Here is a 25,000-nt window from a genome sequence, read left to right on the forward strand (position 1 = left end):
AACTCCACACACACAAGGCGGAGGCGGGAATCGAACCCAAAACCCTGGAGGTGTGAGGCGAACGTGCTAACCACTAAGCCACCGTGCCCCCTAATTTGTCTATTAATAGAGTAAATATAAGAGTGTGAGATTAATTCGGTCACATTAATGCCAGTATATTATAAAGCTTGTATTAGGCTGCATAGGACGAATACTACAGTTAATTAAAGTCCCTTTAAATGTGTCATCTAAAGCTTCATTTAAATATTACTGTATATTCAGTAATAAATTATTTAATGGCTTTGTTAATGCCCCATGGTCTATAAAGCTCTTTACAGCTTTACATAAATATACAGTTTGGAAACTTATTATTAAACTTATTATTAGCCTAATATCATTAACATTAGCTAATCTAGCTAGTTAACCGCTAGTAAAAAAAAAAGCTCACATCATTTACAGTTATATTTTAGTGTGTTTTTATTTACATGAACATAATTTTTTTTTCTCAATGATTTTTTCAACAGCAGCCAAATTCGTTAAAACATATGTTACTATGACAACCGCCATCTCCTAATCACTAGCTAGATTAGCTAGTCTACATAACATTTAGTGAAATGAGAGTCTGCAGAAAGAAGCGTCGTGTCCGGGTTGCTCATGTCACGTTTGGTCCTGATTGTTTATAGATATTATACGAAGCCCCGCCCCAAATAATAGATAATGCAAATATAATCCCCAAACATGGATTTATGTAAATTAGGTTGGACATCCATGAGGACTCATTTATATAAACATCATTTTAGAGTTCAGCAAGTTTTTAAACATAAAAAAATGATGGCTGTATTGAGTGAAATTATAAGCAAGCAGATTCGGGGTCTGCCGGTGATACCATCTCTATTTTAAATTGAGCAGTAACAATATGTGGAGGAGGGCAGAGGAAAATCGATTGGCTTTTATCGAGGCCGTGGTGAGCAGCAGAGCCTGCAGGAGAGTGAGGGGAAAAACCTTGAGAAGATAAAAACATTCGCTCCAAACGCTGTGCTGCTGAATGAAACGTGAAATGGCCGTCAATGCGCATCGATACGATAAACAACTGGCTTTATGTGTCAGAGTCTAAAGCCACGTTAGTCAGACGTTTGCTCTTACACATGATTCTACTTTCACTTTTTATAAAGACTGTTAGCTGTGTGACCCTGGGATCCTGGGACAACGTAGGTCTCCAAACAAAACATTTTAAACGATATAAGCGTGTTTCAGACGTCATTGGTCCATTCGGTGTAAAATGTAAACAAACAGAAATGGATTTGTGGAAATGGAATCACATGTGAATCGCAGAGTGAAATGAGGAACAAAATGCCGATGACCAGCGAATTCTATCATCCAGGACGTTGCTATCACCAGTGTGGTGTGATTGATAGGTAACTACAGTATATTTACCTAAACTAGGCTCACTAAAATGTGACCGTGGGCGGTTCTATAACGTTTACACCTGCGCCGTGAGGTATTGCGATTTTCACCATCATGCAGCATGAGAAGGAGTCACGTGACAAGATGACAATCACAAATCCCACCAGAACTCAAGCTGACAGCACCGAAGACTTACAGCATCTGATTTGTATCGACGGAGCAGATTCTGTTTCTTGTGTCCTCACTTGTGTTTGCATCCAGCGTCACGAGGATGCTGTTTAAATAAATGTGTCTCACGTTCGCAAATTTATAACAATTCGCATTGTTTGTACAAACATATTGTACAAAATGCTGTTAAGTTTAGCCTGAGGTGAAGTCAGCGTTTATACCTTTACTTATTAAATACATACACATCGTTAACGAGATCATCAGAACGGCAACCGACGTACGTTTTGACCGATAAACAAGAACTATATAAATATATATAAGTGCTTTAATAACTACATGTAAAAAGGTGCAAATGTCCAAATTTGTGAATCTTTTTGCTGTGTATCAGGAAACTCCAGCATTGTGATAGAAAAAGGATTATATAGGCAATGCAGTGTAGAGACATTAAACATATCTACTGAAATAAGATTCCATTTACTTATTGTTGTTTAATAAGCTCCAAGCAGAGGGAGAGAAAGAAGGAGAGAAAGGAAGAAAGAGAGAGAAGAGAGAGATGAGAGAGAGAGAGAAATAGAGAAAAGAAGAAAGAGAGAAAGAGAGAGAGAGACAGAGAGAGAGTGAGAGAAAGAGAGAGAGAAAGCGAGAGAGAAATGGAGAAAAGAAGAAAGAGAGAAAGAGAGAGAGTGAGAAATACAGAAAAGAAGAAAGAGAGACAGAGAGAGAGAGAGAAAGAGAGAGAGAGAAACAGAAAAGAAGAAAGAGAGAGAGACAGAGAGAGAGAGAGAGAGAGAGAGAGAGAGAGAGAGAGAGAGAGAGAGAGAGAAATAGAGAAAAGAAGAAAGAGAGAGAGAAATAGAGAAAAGAAGAGAGAAAGAGAGAGAGAAAAAGAGAAAAGAAGAAAGAGAGAGAGAGAAGAGAGAGAGAGAGAGAGAGAGAGAGAGAGAGAGAGAGAGAGAGAGAGAGAGAGAGAGAGAGAGAGAGAGAGAGAGAGAGAGAGAGAGAGAGAGAGAGAGAGAGAGAGAGAGATAGAGAAAAGAAGAAAGAGAGAGAGAAATAGAGAAAAGAAGAGAGAAAGAGAGAGAGAGAAAAAGAGAAAAGAAGAAAGAGAGAGAGAGAGGGAGAGAGAGAGACAGAGAGAGAGAGAGACAGAGAGAGAGAAAGAGAGAAAAGAAGAAAGAAAGAGAGAGAGAGAGAGAGAGAGGGAGAGACAGAGAGAGAGAGAGAGAGAGAGAGACAGAGAGAGAGAGAGAGAGAGAGAGAGAGAGACAGAGAGAGAGAGAGAGAGAGAGAGAGAGAGAGAGAGAGAGAGAGAGAGAGAGACAGAGAGAGAGAGAGAGAGAGAGAGAGACAGAGACAGAGACAGAGAGAGAGAGAGAGAGAGAGAGAGAGAGACAGAGACAGAGAGAGAGAGAGAGAGAGAGAGGGAGTAAATTTCACAGACAGTCCATTTGCTCCTTAAGAGAAGTGTACATTACACAAAGGCTCCTAGAGGCGAGGTCTCGGACTCGGTGACGACTTTAATAGTGTTTCATAATTCATCTCTTTTTAAAAAGATGCAACGCGCCAAAGCAGAAACTCTCCTCACATCCATTATCTCCACTTATCTGATAATAATTCCCCTCCTGGTTCCCTGAGGATCATTTATCTCTGAGTAATCGTGCACGTCACACTCACCTGCACCTAAACACACACTTTCACAAACACACACATTTTAGGGGTCGAGTCCATTTATAAGCTTAAGAACAAACTTCACAGGTTTGTGGAGTCAAAAGCAGATTCGCCTTCTGACATTTAAGCGCGGATTTCATCTGACGCTTCATCTGACGCTTCTCTCTTCTTTTATTCTTTTAAAGCTTTAAAAGACTGTAAATCAGAGGCTGCTCTCTGTACACCGCTCTACACACACACACACACACTTTAGTGAACACACATTACCTGCCCTACATAGCTGTCCTACCTCATTATACAGACTCTATTCCATTATGCTGGCGTTTTGGGGTAGGGGCCTTTATTTTGTGTCTCACCATTCAGTGACCTCGGGTCACGGGGAGCCTGTGCCTATCTCAGGCGTCATCGGGCATCAAGGCAGGATACACCCTGGACGGAGTGCCAACCCATCACAGGGCACACACACACACACACTCAAATTTCCAGAGATGCCAATCAACCTACCATGCATGTCTTTGGACCGAGGGAGGAAACCGGAGTACCTGGAGGAAACCCCCGAGGCACGGGGAGAACATGCAAACTCCACACACACAAGGTGGAGGCGGGAATCGAACCCCAACCCTGGAGGTGTGAGGCGAACGTGCTAACAACTAATCCACCGTGACCCCCCAATGGAACAGTTTTAACAAATCAGATAGCTATCGGATCAGAGACAACACACGAAGTGACCGGGTGTAAAAAGGCCCGTAGACGACACGCTCCAGCCACATACATCTGACATCAGTTGTTGTGCTGTATTATGGATGAGAGGAAAACATTTCAGATATTTCTGGTTCCTCCTCTGGTGACTGGATCCTGACTGTCCTGTGATCCAGTTTCAACCGATTCAAAACAGCAGGTGAATTCATTTTAATTCATTTGTCTTTTGAACACATGCTGCATTATTTGGTGCAGAACAAATGGCTGTTTTTCCTGCTGTATGTTCAGACTCTATATCTGTTCTCGACTGTAGGAGGACAGTTTTTTTTTAGGTCGATTAGTTTCGATGCAGGACATCAGACCTCAGAAACAGAAACTGCATAAATGGCACAAAAAAGTCCTCGCATCTCGTTTACCAAAGCGTGTGCGTTAGGGCCGCACGTATGCGCTAGGAAATTAATAATCACGAATGACACACGGTTCTACATGATAACCATCGGTAACAATCCCAGACATTCGATATCGACGTGCTTGTGCAAGGCCACGATCACTTACCTAAAGAAACACTTCCAGATCGTCGTATAAGGTAAACGACTACTTATTAAACGGATCCGTAGTCTGCTCACATGACCTGGGACGTGCAGAAAGGTCTAAGAACATGACAAAAACGTCACTGACGATAAAGTAAAGATGTTTAAATGAGAACCTGTGTGCAGTTTATTTCCCTGATTACATTTAAAATCTCTGCAATGGTATAAAATGCGGTAGCTCAGTGGTTAAGGCGTTCGACTACTGATCAGAAGGTCATTGGTTCAAATCCTAGGTCCAACAAGTTGCCACTGCAGGGCCCCTGAGCAAGGCCCTTAACCCTCGATTGCTCAGGTGTATAAACTGAAATAAAAATGTAAGTCACGCTGGATAAGAGTGTCTGCTAAATGCTGTAAGTGTAAAATGATTTATCTTTTATTTTTTCAGTCAGACAGAAACGTTGGACCGTTGTGAAGGTAACATGTCGTTATTCTCTGGTAGTAAAATGCCAGTACCGTGTCCAGTTCTCTCTCGTTAAAAGCCCTAGAATATAGATTAACAAAACTGCGCTGGACAAACAGAACTGACTGATGATTCACTCGTCTGTCAGCAGAAAGTTTACAATAGTGTTCAAAAGACATTCCACCTTCCACCAAGCTGCATGAGGCGACAAACAAGGCACAATAATCCCCGTTGATATACAGTATAAACGCTCCTTTTATACGTGAACAGATGAGCGTTTTGGCCCAATAAGAGTTTCGATGATGTCACACGACGTCGGCCCAAATCTGTAGACAATCTGCCGTGATTTCTAAAACGTTAATCTCCCACTAACATTGTGCTGTTTGCTCGCTTTCCTTTATATTCTGCAGTCATAATAATGCGCGGCTCTGGGTTCGACTGTACGCTACAGCTTTCAGCTCTTACACCTTTCTTGCATACGCATTGTCAGACGTGGGCGTAAATATAAACGTAACCCTTAAGCAATAACACAACCGGATAAATCCCATTTGTACACACGTACACGCTGTTTACGCACAAAACGACACGTAGACGTGGTCGATAAACGAGGCTCTCTGGCTCGGGGTGTGCACATTCTGCAGAAAAGTAGAAAAAGACAGGCGTAAATAAAGCTGTGGAGAGAGAGAGAGAGAGAGAGAGATCAGTCGGCCGCTTCCACGGCCCGAGGGTCAGAGTTTACAGATGGGAGCAAAGTGTCTCCACACAGCGTGGCTGAATGTTTTTCCATAGCTGGGGTTCAACAAATACTGTTGGAAATTCTGCAAGGTTGTGTCTCGAGCTGTATATATTTGTGAGCTACTTAAGCAGGTTATAATAAGTGATTAAAAAACACTTGTTATGTATCTAATGGAAATAGGATTCATTACTATGGATTGGAGACCCTACCATCATGTTGTGCTCCTAAAGCATTTGCTTCTTTATTACGCTAAACTGTTTTGAGAGAAGAGCGCAGAGTCGTGTAAAGATTCTGACGCTCGTTACAGCAGCGTTCGTTCGGTCTAATTAATCGCCTAAGACACGAGGAGACACGAGGAGACACGAGGAGACACGAGGAGACACGATACCACTCGAAATCTTTCCGCTGTTTTTCATTTCACACCGAGGGCGAGTGGTCATGTTCAACAGAAGCTAGTTCTGAAGCTAAACGCTGATGAGTCAAGATGGAGTAACAGCATTAGATGAGTAAAGGTGTGACTCACCAGAGGCGTTCTTCAGGTAGCCGTTAGAGTCCACTGACGTGTACATGACATACGGACCGGGCTGATTCACACCGAATGGCTAGGAGAAACACACACACACACACACACACACACACACACACACACACACACACACACACATTGAAATCAGATCATAACATTTCAAATTCATTTAAGTCATCAGATGTTATAAAAATATAAATAAATGGTTTTTAACACACTGCTGGGTGACAGAATAAACAGAATAGAATAGAACGGGGGGCACAGAAGCCTTTATTATCACCACATATACATTACAGCACAGTGGAACTCTTTTCTTCACATACCCCAACTGAGGGGGTTAGGGTCAGAGTGCAGGGGCAGCTATGATACAGTGCCCCTGGAGCAGGGAGGGTTGAGGGCCTTGCTCAAGGGCCCAACAGTGGCAGCTTGGCTGTGCTGGGGCTTGAACCCCGATCCTCCGATCAACAACTCAGAGCCTTAACCAGCTGAACCACCACCAAAGGCATATTTATGATATATGATATTCGCTGACAAACCGCCACATAAACAGCATTGTGTTTTTAAAAACTATATTATAATAACATGGCTGTATTATTAATAAAGAAATATAAAATTGTGAAACAATTAGAACATCATATACAGAATAGGATTGTTTATAAGAAACCGATTTGTGTTTATTTTATTTTAATATATAGATTTAAAACGAATTTATATTGAAACTAGATTTATAAAGTTTGTTGTGACAAACTCTGATGTTGGTTTTGACGATGCAAGTATTTGCAAAGGCTGGTGCTTTTTGGAGGCGAGTGGACATAAGGGTTAGTGTTACTTTTGGAGGCAAGTGGACAGAAAGCTAGGGTGCCAAAACATTTGTAGGCAAGTGGAGACGAGCATGTGACGTCATCCGAATACTCTTGAGGAAGTTCCCCACATTGGGCTGAGTGTTTTGATGTCACGTGTCCATGTTGTGCTAATTATTGATTTTCACGTGACATCACATGTCCATGTTGTAAAAAGTTTTTTGATTTTGCATATTTTGGGGGCGGGGCTTCGGGACAACCGGAAGGCCAGTTGGTACACCAATTTAAAAGTTTGTTCAGAGTATCACCCTAAAGGAGCCGAGTTTGGTGTAGATAGTTCGAAAGCTTCAAAGTTTATAATGGGAGTCTAAGGCCATTTTTAGACCCGGTAAAGGAAGTACCGGTACTCGGATCGCTTATAAAAGTAACAGCAACAAACTTCAGACCAGCGTCTACAACATGTCTGAATTTGGTGCATGTGGCACAAAAGCCCTAGGAGGAGTTCATTCATTCATCTTCTACCACTTATCCGAACTACCTCGGGTCACGGGGAGCCTGTGCCTATCTCAGGCGTCATCGGGCATCAAGGCAGGATACACCCTGGACGGAGTGCCAACCCATCACAGGGCACACACACACACACTCTCACACACTACGGACAATTTTCCAGAGATGCCAATCAACCTACCATGCATGTCTTTGGACCGGGGGAGGAAACCGGAGTACCCGGAGGAAACCCCCGAGGTACGGGGAGAACATGCAAACTCCACACACACAAGGTGGAGGTGGGAATCGAACCCCCAACCCTGGAGGTGTGAGGCGAACGTGATAACCACTAAGCCACCGTGACCCCCCCCCAGGAGGAGTTACTCTTGATAAATTTTTGTCTAAGCTTAAATAGGAAAACAGAATGTTGGCTTCTACAAAGCGACAGAATTAAAATGTTTTTTGCTCTTTTTCATTGCTAACATTTTATTACTCAAAAAAAAAAAAAAAAATCTAAGACATGGAAACTACAACAAAACTTATCAAAGAAATAATTGTACTAATTTTGTTCAATCCTATAAGAAATGTAAAAAAACTGAAATCAAATTTGAAAAATAATTGTAATGTTAAGTTTTGCAGTTAAAATGATTTTACAGTATTGTAGTTATTAAAGGAGAGACTTCAGGGTGTTGATGTTAGACTGTGATCTCCATCAGGATCGTATATCATCCTATTGTAAGTACTTTTATTAAACTGTCACAATGAGATGCTCCTTCATAATCTTAGAAACAACTCCAAACAGCATTCAATCGGATCATTTTAAGACATCGTACGATTCCAGAGTAAAACAGTTTGTAATGACGTGTCGACAGAACGCTGGAGCTGTAGACAAATCTTTTACACTGTGGATCATTGATCATTTGGACATGAGAAACTTTTCACTGTCTCAGAAGGACAAAGACTCCAATAAAAATGATGGACAGATGCAGTGAGACGGGGTTTATAGCGTACTAAAGAAATAGACGGACAGACAGAGCAAGATGAAGTGATGATAGAGAGACGGATGGAGAAGAGGCTGATGATGATGGAGGAGTAAATATAACGGGGCAAGGGGGACAAACTGCGTCGCATCCATCACCATCACAGAGGGCACTGAACTAAATAAAATAAACCTGAGATGGAGGGATGTGAAGAAAAGATGAGAGAGGAAGAGTGAGCTTACCTTCACTTTGTCAGGACAGTCGTTAGAGCACAGCCCGCTGAGTACTGTGGGGATGGGAGGGGGGGAAGGAGAGAGAGAGAGGGAGAGAGAGAGAGAGAGAGAGAGAGAGAGAGAGAGAGAGAGAGAGAGAGAGAGAGAGAGAGAGAGAGAGAGAGAGAGAGAGGGGTGGGGAGAGAGAGACAGAGAGAGAGAGAGAGAGAGAAAAACAGACAGAGAGAGAGAGAGAGAGAGAGAGAGAGAGAGAAAGAGAGAGAAAGAGAGAATATTAGTTACTTAGTTATAGTATTAATATTGTTTCTCTTCATCTGTCTTCTCAGCGTGATTGTCGAGTGTGTGGAGAAACACGCTGAGAGAAAAAGGGAATCACATTAAACCCCACATTAAGCCCCACATTAAACCCCACATTAAGCCCCACATTAAACCCCACATTAAGCCCCACATTAAACCCCACATTAAGCCCCACATTAAAGCCCACATTAAACCCCACATTAAGCCCCACATTAAAGCCCACATTAAACCCCACATTAAGCCCCACATTAAACCCCACATTAAACCCCACATTAAACCCCACATTAAGCCCCACATTAAACCCCACATTAAGCCCCACATTAAGCCCCACATTAAGCCCCACATTAAGCCCCACATTAAAGCCCACATTAAACCCCACATTAAGCCCCACATTAAACCCCACATTAAGCCCCACATTAAGCCCCACATTAAGCCCCACATTAAGTGTTGGAGAAGTTTATGCTAGTTTGCATCTAATGAAGCTAACACACACTTCATTACACAACACACTTAATATTACAGTCAACAAAAGTGTGCTCGTTACACCTCCACGTTCATGTTCAACTCACATCTGTGTGTGTGTGTGTGTGTGTGTGTGTGTGTGTGTGTGTGTGTAGATGTATAAGTTTATTAATAAAGAGAGAGAATTTCATTTAATAGAAATTAACACAAAACTTTCAACATTAAACTTTTCACAGTTCTGTAGAAAGTCATTAAGTTTCCAGCAGCTTTTGCCTCAATGTTTTCATTACACATAAATAGATTATCAAATAAATTCAGATAAAGCTACAGCCAACAGAAAATATGGACCTGTATAAGGCCGAGAAGTATTTCTGCGTTAAATCTGTGTGTATCGTCACCATGACGTCTGTTCTGATGGGGAACCTGTAGCTAGTTTCTCAGGTGTGGATGGACGGGAATTCAAATCAAAATGGAAATAAAATCTTCATTATTTAAAAAGCATCTGAAAAGGTTCGGTGTCTTAGTGGTTAGCACGTTCGTCTCACACCTCCAGGGTTGGGGGTTCGATTCCCACCTCCACCTTGTGTGTGTGGAGTTTGCATGTTCTCCCCGTGCCTCGGGGGTTTCCTCCGTGTACTCCGGTTTCCTCCCCCGGTCCAAAGACATGCATGGTAGGTTGATTGGCATCTCTGGAAAATTGTCCGTAGTGTGTGATTGTGTGAGTGAATGAGTGTGTGTGTGTGTGTGCCCTGTGATGGGTTGGCACTCCGTCCAGGGTGTATCCTGCCTTGATGCCCAATGTAGTGACCCGAGGTAGTTCAGATAAGCGGTAGAAGATGAGTGAGAGAGAAACTTTTTTATTTTTCCAGCAAACTTTGTTATCATTTAGGCAAATGTAAAAAAATTATGGTCTGAATTTAATAAATTAATAATTGGTTGATTTCTGGCGTTTGGGAGCCTGGAGCAATCCAGAGAGCTGGTCTTCTAGAAAACAACTTCCTTTCTTCTAGAAAGCAGACTTCCGTAAAATCCTGTTGTTAATCGAGCTCAGGGCTGCATGAGGAGCATCGTGATTAGTCCAACTTGTCAGGTTACTTCCTGTTTATACTGTTCTGTTGCAGGGAAAAGGGCTGCTTATGTGTACTGATAAATAAAACCAGACTTTCACATGACTGGATATCAGTTCTGTGTTTGCAGCTTTTCCTGCATGAAGATTTGCCACGCATCTAAAAAACTGCTGTTCTTCACCATTCGGATTTTGGTACTCAAGGAAAATAATTAAATGAACAGCAATCTGGCAACGCGTGATGTTAGTCTGGCTCCTACTGTGACGGAAAGGTCAACCAAAGGTAGCACTTTGTTTTTGGTCCAACACAGAATCACAAATCTACCCGTCCGTGACGTCGTTACAGACCCGTTAGGACGATAAAGAAGAACATCTAAGAAGAAGAGAGATAGAGGACTGATTATCAGAGCGTGTCCTCATCCACTCAGGCACGAAGGACAGCCGTCCATCTCTGTCTCTCGGACAAACACGTCCTCCGGCGTGTCCGACTCAGGCGATGAGATCTTCCGGACCTGCATTCGTCGTCTCACGTTTCTCCTTTCTCTGTGACGAATGACGACTTTCATCGTTTTTTTTAAGCTATAAATTTCTGAACATTTTCATGAGCTTTGATTTCAGTCTTCTTCTGGTTCGATGCTTTCATCTCGCTCTTTCCGTTCCGTGTAGTTCCTGCTTCTCAACTCTAACGCCAGTGTCGTGTTAATGCTCTACATCCAGAAAGTAGATATAAATATCTGCACGTGTGTATAATAACATATCAATAAATACAGTAGGAATAAATGAATAGTTCTGTATTTTAATTACTGACACTAGCGGGAAACAGCCGTGACTCCACTTTGCTCACCTTCAGTAGCATGAATCTTTTTTTTCAAACCTTTTCATTCATTCATTCATTCATTCATTCATCTTCTACCGCTTATCCGAACTACCTCGGGTCACGGGGAGCCTGTGCCTATCTCAGGCGTCATCGGGCATCAAGGCAGGATACACCCTGGACGGAGTGCCAACCCATCACAGGGCACACACACACACACTCACGCAATCACACACTACAATTTTCCAGAGATGCCAATCAACCTACCATGCATGTCTTTGGACCGGGGGAGGAAACCGGAGTACCCGGAGGAAACCCCCGAGGCACGGGGAGAACATGCAAACTCCACACACACAAGGTGGAGGCGGGAATCGAACCCCCAACCCTGGAGGTGTGAGGCGAACGTGCTAACCACTAAGCCACCGTGACCCCCTAATAAAGTTTCTTTCTTCATATATTTTTATTTATGGAAACTTTAAAAGCTTTAATTGTCCTAAATGTCTCATTGAATTTAATGTTCAATTACATCAAAAATGGCATCTGCATACTGTAGGAAATGGGCAGCCACTTATTTCCAGGGATTTCAGAACAGCGTAACAGATATTGCGTCATCGAGTGGGCGTGGCCTATTTGATAACCCTCCCCCTAACCCTAACCCTACACATAACCATAGTTTTTGGTTGTTTATTTGTTTTCTAAAATAAATCTACCTGTTTGACTGTTTTGTCCTTCGTAGTACGCTCTTTATTTTTTTAAAGACGGCGTTTTTCAAAGACCTCCGGAAAAACACGCCCACTTTACGTCGTGGTAACGAAACCCCTATAATTTAGTGAATGCCGTAGGAACTGTGACAGAAAAGCTGAAGTCAGACGAATCACATTTCAGACTTAGATTTTATTTCTGAGTCAAGTTCTACAGATAAATAAGTATGTATTGGCACCCCGGCTTTGCCGTAGTTGCTTTCCGTCGTTCCTGCAACCATGGCAACAGGGCACCGTGTCGCAAACCCCGTACGCCCGAACTAAACAGAAACTAGCTTAATCACATCCGCGCTTCATCCAGATGCCGAGTTTTAGACTTCAGTCGGGCGTCAAAACGTTTCTCAAAATTCAGATAAAACTATGGATGAAAGCATACAATCAACACTTGGCTGGATCTGGAGAGGCCTGTGAGTGAAGACTGTGAAATTGAAGATTTCACATTGGGCTGTTCTGTTCCACATCAATGAACCAAACAGTCGGAGACGGTGTGTCAGATCAGTCACGACACACACACACACACACACACACACACACACACACACACACACACACTCCCTGCTGGATAAAGGTCTTTTACTTCTGATGTGATGTGTTAAGTCTGACCTGAGATCATCTGGTTGTGTACGTGTGTATTGGCTTCTACTCCATTACGAACACTGATCTGAGAACAGTGTGTTTGTGTATCGTATCGAACAGATTTTATCCGCTCTGCTCTACTCCTGATGGACAGTGAATGCGACAAAACAACCAGCGTTAAAGCAGAAGAAGTGTTTCCTTTAGCAGGCCCAGGCTCCATTTTACATGCTGCACCAGAGGACAACAGGAAGCTTTGAGCTGTTCACAATAATGAGTTTTAAAGCAACTGGCAACATTAGATTTCTATGTACATGCTGGATACATACTAATAGATGATGACTACTGTAGTAAAATGTGGGCTGGAGGCTTTACAAAGAAATACAGTGCAATACATGAGATTTTTTTTTTTAAAGACATTAATATTAATAACACAATCACACAACAGAGCAGAAGAAAAGAGGAACCGGTTTCAGCCGGATCCACGTTCGCCGATTTAAACTGGAGGCGGAAAGAATGTAAAATAGCGGTAAGGTGGTTGTTTGTACACAAAGGGAAGCCTGCGTCCATAAATCAGGCGATTTTCTCTCCCTTTTCTTTTGTACAGGTGAGGAAGTCTGAATCGATGTGTGTGTATGGATTTATCTGTGAGATCTCTGCACTTTAATAGACCTGTCATTTGGAGAACACTTCCAGACTGTTTTTGTTCTGCAGACTCTTAATAAACCCTTCACAGCCTACAGGAGGTCAGTTCTTCTTAAATAGCACAGCTGTATGAATTTATGTGCTCTGTAAAAACACACACACACACACACACACACACACAAGGACATGCGCACAGACACGCACACAGACACACAGACACACACACACACACAAGGACACACACACAGACACGCAGACACACACAAGGACATGCACACAGACACGCACACAGACACGCACACACACACACACACACACAAGGACACAGACACACACACACACAGACAGACACACACAAACACAGACACACAAACACAGATACACCCACAGACACACACAGACACACACACTCTCACAGACACACACACACACACACACAGGCACACACACACTCTCACAGATACAGACACACACACAGACACACACACACTCTCACAGACAGACACACACAGACACACACACTCTCACAGACACACACACACACAACACACACACACACAGACACACACAGACACACACACACACACACACACACAGACACACACACATTCTTATAACTATTACATCCACATATCAGTGTTTTATTGTGGCCCTGTCTCATGTCACACACTATATTCTTTGGCCTGGTTTATCCTCAAACTACTGAAGCCTTTGTGCATTAAATGTCATGTAGGTACAAAAATACGTGTGTGAGAACTTTGTGGAGCTGCAGAACACATAGTGATTATGAGCAATGACTCGAAACGCACAAAAACGGTCCAGAAGCAGCATGTTTTCTGTGTCAGGTTTGTAAAGAGGTTACACTATACACTGTGTAAACATCATACACCTTTCCTCCTAGTTGGTGTCTCTGGTGGAGTACCATTTTTAAATTTATATCAGATAGCTCCACCTCTCTTGATGTTATCTTCTTTATGATGGCTCCACCTCTCTTGATGTTATCTTCTTCATGATGGCTCCACCTCTCTTGATGTTATCTTCTTCATGATGGCTCCACCTCTCTTGATGTTCTCTTCTCTATGATGGCTCCACCTCTCTTGATGTTCTCTTCTCTATGATGGCTCCACCTCTCTTGATGTTCTCTTCTTCATGATGGCTCCTCCTCTCTTGATGTTATGTTCTTCATGATGGCTCCACCTCTCTTGATGTTATCTTCTTCATGATGGCTCCACCTCTCTTGATGTTATCTTCTTTATGATGGCTCCACCTCTCTTGATGTTATCTTCTTCATGATGGCTCCACCTCTCTTGGTGTTCTCTTCTCTATGATGGCTCCACCTCTCTTGATGTTATCTTCTCTATGATGGCTCCACCTCTCTTGATGTTCTCTTCTTTATGATGGCTCCACCTCTCTTGATGTTCTCTTCTTCATGATGGCTCCACCTCTCTTGATGTTATCTTTTTCATGATGGCTCCACCTTTCTTGATGTTATCTTCTCTATGATGGCTCCACCTCTCTTGATGTTCTCTTCTTTATGATGGCTCCACCTTTCTTGATGTTATCTTCTTCATGATGGCTCCACCTCTCTTGATGTTCTCTTCTCTATGATGGCTCCACCTCTCTTGATGTTCTCTTCTTTATGATGGCTCCACCTCTCTTGATGTTCTCTTCTTTATGATGGCTCCACCTCTCTTGATGTTCTCTTCTTTATGATGGCTCCACCTCTCTTGATGTTCTCTTCTTCATGATGGCTCCACCTCTCTTGATGTTATCTTCTTCATGATGGCTCCACCTCTCTTGATGTTATGTTCTTCATGATGGCTCCACCTCTCTTGATGTTATCTTCTCTATGATGGCTCCACCTCTCTTGATGTTATCTTCTCTATGATGGCTCTGACTCACTGATGTTGAGATGATGTGTTTATCTGCACTGCTGTAGTTATGGCTTTTATCGTGATTCTGAGTTTTACCCTCAGCATGATCTCACACTGGAACATTACACGTCAGATCCACTCAAATGTATTGTGCTCGGCTGGTGTGTGAGCAGTTCTGCAGACACAAGGATCTCACCTACTGTGCTAATTTTTTCTCACTCTTATTATAACACTTTGCACATACTGTGAATCAGATGAAGGACCGAACACTTAAGAAATCAGATTGAGGAAACGTGAGGTAAAAGAAACGGGTGGCAGAAAAAAACATGCATTTATGAGGTCATTATGCAGCGGTCACTATGGTGACATTTATGGCTTCCAGGTCCAAGAGCTGATCTGCATGTGAATAAACAGCAGTTCTTCCCTTTTGTAAAATCAGCGACTTTGCTCGTTTGTATCTGCGTCGTATCCTGTGTGGAAAATGTAGAATCAAATGTCCTCACTTTTTCTGTTGATTCTGACGTGTTAGTTTTGTGAACGTGTTTCTCAAAGCCATGTCAAAGACTAATGTCTGTCATGTCGTGTGTTAAAGCTTTCTAAAAATAAAACTCCTGAGGAAACTGAAGTGAAACACAGCGAGCAGATGTTCCTCCTCACTGCTCTAAAGCTGCTTCAAAACACTGACAGAAACACACTCAGCTTGTTTAGTTTACCCACTGCTGCCTTCAGGAACACACACACACACACTCACACCCGCATGCACACACACGCACACACACACGCACGCACGCACTCACACCCGCATGCACACACACGCACACACACACTCAGACCCGCATGCACACACACGCACACACACACACACTCACACCCGCATGCACACGCACGCACACACACACGCACGCACGCACTCACACCCGCATGCACACACACGCACACACACACACGCACGCACGCACTCACACCCGCATGCACACACACGCACACACACACACACACACGCACACACTCACACCCGCATGCACACACACGCACACACACGCACACACACACACACACACGCACACACGCGCACACACACACGCACGCACACGCACACACACACACACACACACTCACACCCGCATGCACACACACGCACACACACTCACGCACACACTCACACCCGCATGCACACATACGCACACACACGCACGCACGCACTCACACCCGCATGCACACACACGCACACACGCACAAACACAAACACACACACACACGCACGCACGCACGCACACACATGCACACACACGCACACGCACGCACACAAAGACAAAAACACACACACAAACACACACAAAAACAAACACACACCCACACAAAACGGACACAAACACACAGACACACACAGACACAAACAAAAACACACACAAACACACACACAAACAGACACAAACACAAACAGACACAAACGCACACACAAAGACACACAAACACACACCCACACAAAACAGACAGAAACACACACACAAACACACAAACTCACACACAAACACACAAACAGACACACAAACAAAAACACACAAACACACACAAACAGACAAACACACAAACAAACACACACACAAAAACACACACAAACACACCAACAGACACACAAACACACACTATATGAAAATTCTATAAAGTGAAAACACTATAAAGAAATCTGAAATAGATTCTCCATAAATGTTATGCAACAGAAAATTTGTTACTGCTTGAAATATATTACAAACTTTATACAAACTCAAATAACCCCAGGAATAAACTTGGCCAAAAAAATCCTAAACTGTTGGTACATATTTCAATTAATATTATAGACAATATTTCTAATTCTATAACATCAGGTTCACCGCGACTGTTTTTGAACGAGGTCTCAATGTGATCGCTTAAGACTTAAGACAACACAAGAGTAAGTCCTTTACAAATCCACCAGTCATTGTGTTGCAGTAAAGAGCGGGATGTCGGGTCGTACAGTTATTTATAAAACCCATTCTCTCGTCCTGTTCTAATTGTCATCTGCTGCATGTTCTCTAACGGAGCGCTTCTCGTTTCCTGACTCCCTCTGCTCCGGGATCGATCTGCTCTTTATTAACCGCCCTAATTGAACCGCCAGTTTGAGTTAGCACGGGCGCGAACGAGACGGTGATTAGGGTCGGTTTTATGGACCAGTAACGTGCTAAAATCAAAAGGGCGACTCGATCGGCTCGTGATAACGCGCTGACCGCTAATGCGGAGTTTATGTGCTAAGAGTCATGATTAGCTCCGTGTGCAGGTCAAGGGCTTATGAGTTGGTTTTATAGGAGTTCAAAGAGGAAACGCTTATAGTATATAATTAGTTTTATACTGTTTCTGTTCGGTTTTCATGCTTCCCTCGCTAACAGAACATCCACAACTGTCTACTAAACTAAAGTGAAGTTTCTTAGGCTGAATTGTCATCATAGTAGATTTCAGAAGAACCCAGATGTTCAGCGATGTTCCTCTACAGGTGAATTGTACCTGTGCATCTGTAAACATTATTGATTAAATTCATTCATTCATTCATTCATTCATCTTCTACCGCTTATCCGAACTACCTCGGGTCACGGGGAGCCTGTGTCTATCTCAGGCGTCATCAGGCATCAAGGCAGGATACACCCTGGACGGAGTGCCAACCCATCACAGGGCACACACACACACACTCTCATTCACTCACACAATCACACACTACGGACAATTTTCCAGAGATGCCAATCAACCTACCATGCATGTCTTTGGACCGGGGAGGAAACCGGAGTACCCGGAGGAAACCCCCGAGGCACGGGGAGAACATGCAAACTCCACACACACAAGGCGGAGGTGGGAATTGAACCCCCAACCCTGGAGGTGTGAGGCGAACGTGCTAACCACTAAGCCACCGTGACCCCCCAATTAAATTCTTATAAAGAAAAAAAATATATATATATAACACCGGATTTGTTCAGATCGTTACTTTATTAGTCTGCATCAGCTTTATTATTTGGACCGTGATCTACCGGAGAAAGCAGACCTGAAGGATTTCACTTCAGCTCCACATTCCCTCTTCTCTTCTGTGTCGTTCACACACGCCGAGTGTGTATTAAAAAGCGCTACTGTAATGCGGAGAAAATCTCGATCGTTACCATTTAAAATGATCAGAACATTGTGAAATATTCATCATAGTTCTGTAGACCGATCCTACCGCAGGTCCTGGGTTTAACACACCGGGGGGGTTAATTATTAAAATAATACTGCAGTCTTACTGGCAGTCTGTTAGGAAACCTGTAGCTGAATTGATTCCTTTAAACAAGTTGAATGTATTTGCTTGGTGAAAATCTATTGCTCCGCTTACACTTGTGAAAACCTGTGATGTTCCACTGCGTTACTGGGAAATGTTGTAACGTCTTTCCGTCTTATAAACGCATGTACAACACGTGTCGCATTGACAGATTTGACTCCGGTTTCTTGTTCGAATGTGTCTGTGGCTAAAAACTATTTTGATGCTATTGTGCTTTCTCTTCATCTCTGGATGAGATCAGGTAAATCCCTGCACAAAGGTTCATGTTCCAAACCCATCATCACGCTCACACAGGCATGGACCCAGTCCGTCTTTATACACGGCGAGTATATGGTTTTACTTCATATTTCATTGGTGTTACCTGCTTGCGCTTTGTCATGAGCACTACGTACAGTTGACGCTGAGCGAGACGAGAGCACTTCGTAATCCGTTCGGTCGTGATTACATTTTTTTCACGCACAGAACAATTTGATAAATTCTATTCTGTGTGTAGAAATATAATGTTCGCCGGTCCGTAACGGGAGCGTTAACGAGAAACTTTTCTCTTATCAAAACGCTTTCTGTTCACGTTTTTATGACGTGACGACGACGTGACGTGACATACGGCTAAGTACGGTGACCCATACTCAGAATTTGTTCTCTGCATTTAACCCATCCAAAGTGCACACACACACAGCAGTGAACACACACACACACCGTGAACACACACCCGGAGCAGTGGGCAGCCATTTACGCTGCGGCGCTCGGGGAGCAGTTGGGGGGGGTCCGGTGCCTTGCTCAAGGGCACCTCAGTCGTGGTATCGCCGGCTCGAGACTCGAACCCACAACCTTAGGGTTAGCAGTCAAACTCTCTTACCATTTTGTGTTTAATGCTAAATAGAAACGGCACAGCGTTTTCTATATTTCTTGAGTTCCCACTCCTTCTTTCACACTGACTGTGTGTGTGTGTGTGTGTGTGTGTGTGTGTGTGTGTGAGAGAGAGAGAATGTGCGTGGTTGTATGTGAGATGCACTGCAGCCATGAACAAAAGACAGATTGAGCAGCCGCTTCCTGCTAACACTTTGTGAATTGGTGTGATTTTGACATGTAAAGACAAACATACAATACTCTCACTAAAAAAACACACACTGTTGCTAGGTAACTGGAAAACATGGACACGAGGTTTAAGATAGCTAAGGGCTGAGGCTAACGGTTGAGCGAGCTAACACGTAGACATTAATCTTTTATGTGAAGACCTGAAAAATGATAAGAGTTTAGTTTCTTTAAATACGTACATACTAAGATTAAAACGGTACATTAATTGCACTTGGCATCGACTTCAACGGTTATCCACAGCTCGTGAACTGACACGATGCTTCAGTTATTTTATACAAATGGCAGGGAGACAACAGGGGAACGACAACAGACCTGCTACGGAGAACAAACCGGCAGGTTCACAGGTACACGGTCTGGACTAAAAGGGTTTAATCTGACACACTGTTGAGTCATCAGTAACGTCTTATTCCTTTGGACTCCCTAATTCACCCTTGTTGGCTTCGCCGTTCAGCTCGCTCAGTGTTCCACCACCACATCCATCACACCCACTTCCCTGCACTGCAGTTTGTTTCTCTGATCTACAGCATCTGACTCAGATCAACCTTCATGAGCTAAATCGGCTACGTTTGTGCTGAGAGACACTAAAATCTGACATCGTGTGGTTAGAATAAAAAGGAAAAAATTTGGCTTTAGTGGTCCAGCCAAAAAAAAAAAAAAAAATTCTTCTAGTCTTGCACTATAAGTGAGAGTCTAGAGAAGCGTACGATGCCATGCGCACCCTTTAGACTCGACAGCTTAGATGTTTCAAAGGTTTCTCTGCTTGTTTCTTAGAACTTGAACGCGACCTTCTAAATTGTGGGAAACTGAAATGGCTCTTCTCACGGCATGCTGGACGTAATTAACGATAGGGATGTGAGTGTCAGATCCAACTCATCATCAACAGCATCATCACCTCACAAAGGTGAAAATGTGATGAAACAGAAAGGTCACTAAGGATATCGTCCAAAACCGTTATTTTTCAGGAAATTAAAACGCCGTACCTTATCTGCAGTACACAGGGTTTAGTCCGCGTTACAGTGGATTGTCTTGCGCTAAATTCCTGTCCTCAGACGAGCACCAGAACTAGCGGGGGTCAAGATTTTTTTTTCTTTGAGCCCAGTGTTTTGAAGACATTTACCTCAGAAGACGTGTTGATTCGTTGCGACTCTTCTTGAGGAGAAATATGCCGTGAAGCTCTCCCACGGAGTGAGGAAGAGGTGGACAGTTGAAGTGTCCAATGGAGTTATGAGATTTGCGCTCAAGCTATTTTCAAGACTTTAGATTGGTTAATAACTTGTAAAAATAACAGACCCACATGGGGACTGACCTATAGCATCGATATGTGAAAAAATATGAAATTGACCAAATTTGGACATACGAGGTTTCAAGCGACGATACTGTATGTAAAATCTTACAGAGATTTTATGGTCTTATTCGTTCCTGAGCAGCAAATTTAGAGAAATAAAGTGTGTTTTCTGGAGCAGCAGCAGCACAGAAAATGCTTTCGCTTGCTTCAGAGTAACGTAACAAAAGTGATGGCCGTATATTCGGGAGACCAGGAGCTTAAATCCTGACAACACCACAGCTGTCCTATGGTTGTGAGTCTGAAGGAGCAAATTTGTCCTTGCTCTGTGGGAAGAAAGGATGATATCACATCACTATCTCTCCTGTCAGTCAAAGCAACACCAGGACCAGATAGCCTTTTCCTCAGAGTGTTAATCTGCCCTGTGATGTTGCTTGAGCAGCAGTTTGAAAAGATGCAGCTGCTTTGTGTTGTGTGTCCCAGAGGACGTGCGCACGTGTTAAGGCTTTCGTACGGTGACGACGTTCGTCTGGAGTCGTCGTTCGGTGCGTTTGTATTGATTGTGCAGAGGATTTGCTTGTGGTGTCGTGCACACGGCAGCTGTCTGAAGGCTGCACATCGACGCTAGGAGTGAACAAGCCTGTGACCGTTACATGAGACATGTCCAAGCCCATTCGCTCCTAGATGGACAATACTTGCAGGACACTAGCACCGGGACATGGCGGGTAATACGAAGCACGAGACCCTGTAAGCATGTGAAGATGGATTTTGTCTTCATACCCGACATGATGTTTAATTCTGTCGCTTTGTAGAAGCCAACATTCTGTTTTCCTATTTAAGCTTAGACAAAAATTTATCAAGATTAACTCCTCCTAGGACTTTCGAGCCACATGCACCAAATTCGGATATGTTGTAGACGCTGGTCTGAAGTTTGTTGCTGTTAATTTTCTAAGCGATCCGAGTACCGGTACTTCCAGTACCGGGTCTCAAATTGGCGTTTTTTCCCATAGACTCCCATTGTAAACTTTGGAGGTTTATAACTCGACCAGCTCCTTTAGGGTGATACTCTGAACAAACTTTTACATTGGTGTACCGACAGCCCTTTCGGTTGTCCCGCAGCCCCGCCCACAAAATATGCAAAATCAAAAAACTTTTTACAACATGGACATGTGACATATCAGAACACTCAGAAAACAATGAGGGGAACTTCCTCACGGGTATTCTGATGATGTCACGTGACGTCACGTGAAAATCAAAAATTAGCACAATATGGGTAAGTGACATATCAAAACACTCAGCCCAATGTGGGGAACTTCCTCAGGAGTATTTGTATGACATCACATGCTTGTCTCTGCTTACCTCCAAATGTTTTGGCAACGTAGCTTTCTGTCCACTTGCCTCCAAAAGCAACACTAACCCTTATGTCCACTTGCCTCCAAAAAGCACCATCCGTTGCGAATACTTGCATCGTCAAGGCCAACATCAAAGTTTGAAGCGACGAACTTTACAAATCTAGTTACTCTTATTGCCTAACAGTGCGTACATGTCCTACATTTTGCTTTTAGAGGTGAGGTTATTGATGCAGCTTATGTTCATCCACAGACTAGATTCACTTAATACGTTGCGCGTTATGGCCCTTTGAGAGCACTCAAATTTTGACGCTGCTGATTTATACTCGTCCGGCAAACACGCAGCGCTAACATCCGGTGTGTTCGGACTCAGCGGCGTAAAACAAGACGGAGAATATAGACGAGTACAGTCCATACTCTTTTTTTGCACACGCTTCTTTTTAACCATACAGAAATGTATACACTTTAGAGTTGCTTCCTCCAGTCCACACAGCTGCAGCTCTCACATCAAGTCCAGATAGAGGAAGCCATTAGGCTTACAATTGGAGCTCAGGGAGAGTTCGGGGAAATGGAAAGCCTGGTTCATGCTGTGTGTGTTTGTGTGTGTGTGTGTGTGTGTGTGTGTGTGAATATGTTAGATTAATGAGTTGAGCAGAACGGTAGCTTGGCGTTCACAGTGAGCCACCGACTCCCCAACCTTTCTGTTATTTATACACTCCAACACGGGCAAGTGTCTTGTTCACGAATTCTTTCTAAATCATACACATATATTGTTTGACAGGCAGTGTGCAATGGCATGGTGGTGGTAGTGATGGTGGTGTGTGTGTGTGTGTGTGTGTGTGTGTGAGGAGGGGGGGTTTAAGGGTACTGGCAGCCCGGGAGCAGTTTGCAATTCACAGCAAATTACCCAGAGTGCCTCGCTGCTTTCTGTCCTCTGCACACGATCACAGCATCGACTGGTAACACTCTCCCACTGCTCATTATCCCAGAAAAAGAGGAGGAAGGAAGGAGGAAATGAGAGACGGAGCGAGGTGGAGAAGGATAAGATGAGGGTAGGAGGGCGAGAGACAGTGGGAGGAAAATGGTGTATGTGTCAGTGTTACATCCTTTCCAGCTATAAAGCACAGAATGTCATACGTAACAAGAGCACACACACACACACACACACACACACACACACACAAACACACACAAACACACACAAACACACACAAACACTTCTCTGTATTTGAGTCCAGTCCAGAGAGCCAATGACAGGTGTGTGTGTGTGTGTGTGTGTGTGTGTGTGTGTGTGTGTGTGTGTGTGTGTGTGTTGTACTATAATAAAAGCACTGTCTGCAGGATTAAATGGCGTTAAGGCGGATTTTTACAAGACGCGTCCCTCTTTGCAAATGTCAGCTCTCAAAATGTCAGGTTCACCAGAGCCTCCGTTTCCACGCCGACCAACGGAGAGAGGAGGAGAGAGAGCCCTTACAGCTCCGTTATGACGGGTTCGACAAACCCTCGCACCCAGGGGTCACATTCTCTTTTCTCTCCCTCCTTCACTCTATCACAGAAACCTGACAGGAGAACATGAACTGTCTGAGGAAATAAATGTGGTGACAGAAGTTGGATAAAAAAAAAATAAATAAATAATAATAATAATGATGCTAATTGCTAATGACTTCTTAAAATCTTGTCTGATTTTTTTGAGACTGGTTTAATGAATATGCAAATTTGGAATGTTTTTAACTTGCCATTTGTTTCGAAGTGCAAACAGATTCATGCAGTGTGTGTTCATGTGGAGTGTTTTATTAAACGCTGATTACGTGCACAAAGTCGTACATCCAGAGAGCAAATATTACATATCGCTGAAGTCTGTTTCTGATGGATGGAGAGAAAAAGGTAGCTTTCACTCTCTTTTAACAAGATGAGGTAACGGTCTCTTACATGCATGTGGCTGTTACATTTCCACCTCACGCTTCGTTATTGCACTAATGGACTGTTACACACACATCTGTATATTATGTTCATAGTACACACACATCTGTATATTATGTTCATAGTACACACACACATCTGTATATTATGTTCATAGTACACACACATCTGTATATTATGTTCATAGTACACACACATCTGTATATTATGTTCATAGTACACACACATCTGTATATTATGTTCATAGTACACACACATCTGTATATTATGCTCATAGTACACATTCATTCATCTTCTACCCCTTATCCAAACTACCTCGGGTCACGGGGAGCCTGTGTCTATCTCAGGCGTCATCGGGTATCAAGGCAGGATACACCCTGGACGGAGTGCCAACCCATCACAGGACACACACACACTCTCATTCACTCACACAATCACACACTACAGACAATTTTCCAGAGATGCCAATCAACCTACCATGCATGTCTTTGGACCGGGGGAGGAAACCGGAGTACCCGGAGGAAACCCCCGAGGCACGGGGAGAACATGCAAACTCCACACACACAAGGTGGAGGCGGGTATTTTTGTGCACTTGTACTCACAAATTTGCACTTGATATTTAAGATGTTAGTGAATCATGATGTCTGTGTTCTCTGGGGTCGGTGGTGAATGACTGTAAATTACTGTACGCTTGATATTCTGAAGCCCGGTACAGACTGATCCTTATTATGGACTGGGATTAGAACTGGATTAAGCACGAAATCAGGACAAGATGCTGTACAAAAAAAATAAATAATGAATCGTTTTGGAGCGAGTGGCCACCGTCGCGTCGTTTACTCACCGATCACTTTGACAAAATAAGCGTCAGCCTCAAAGTTGT

The 25,000-nt window shown here is 43.3% G+C and overlaps 1 protein-coding gene across 1 annotated transcript in view; it reads right to left on the reverse strand.

Annotated features, from left to right (window-relative positions):
• The window catches only part of itfg1 (integrin alpha FG-GAP repeat containing 1), a 148,296-nt gene that overhangs the window by 29,243 nt on the left and 94,053 nt on the right, over positions 1 to 25,000 (reverse strand). Inside the window, exons 12-14 of the mRNA XM_060859511.1 lie at positions 24,962 to 25,000; positions 8,679 to 8,722; positions 6,168 to 6,246 (exon numbers count right to left, since the gene is read on the reverse strand). The exon at positions 24,962 to 25,000 is cut by the window's right edge and continues 70 nt beyond it. Coding sequence (XP_060715494.1) covers positions 6,168 to 6,246; positions 8,679 to 8,722; positions 24,962 to 25,000 — 162 coding nt within the window. The remainder of the gene's footprint in view (positions 1 to 6,167; positions 6,247 to 8,678; positions 8,723 to 24,961) is intronic.

This window comes from Tachysurus vachellii, chromosome 23 (assembly GCF_030014155.1).
Source record: "Tachysurus vachellii isolate PV-2020 chromosome 23, HZAU_Pvac_v1, whole genome shotgun sequence".
In the NCBI taxonomy this organism is placed as follows: domain Eukaryota; kingdom Metazoa; phylum Chordata; class Actinopteri; order Siluriformes; family Bagridae; genus Tachysurus; species Tachysurus vachellii.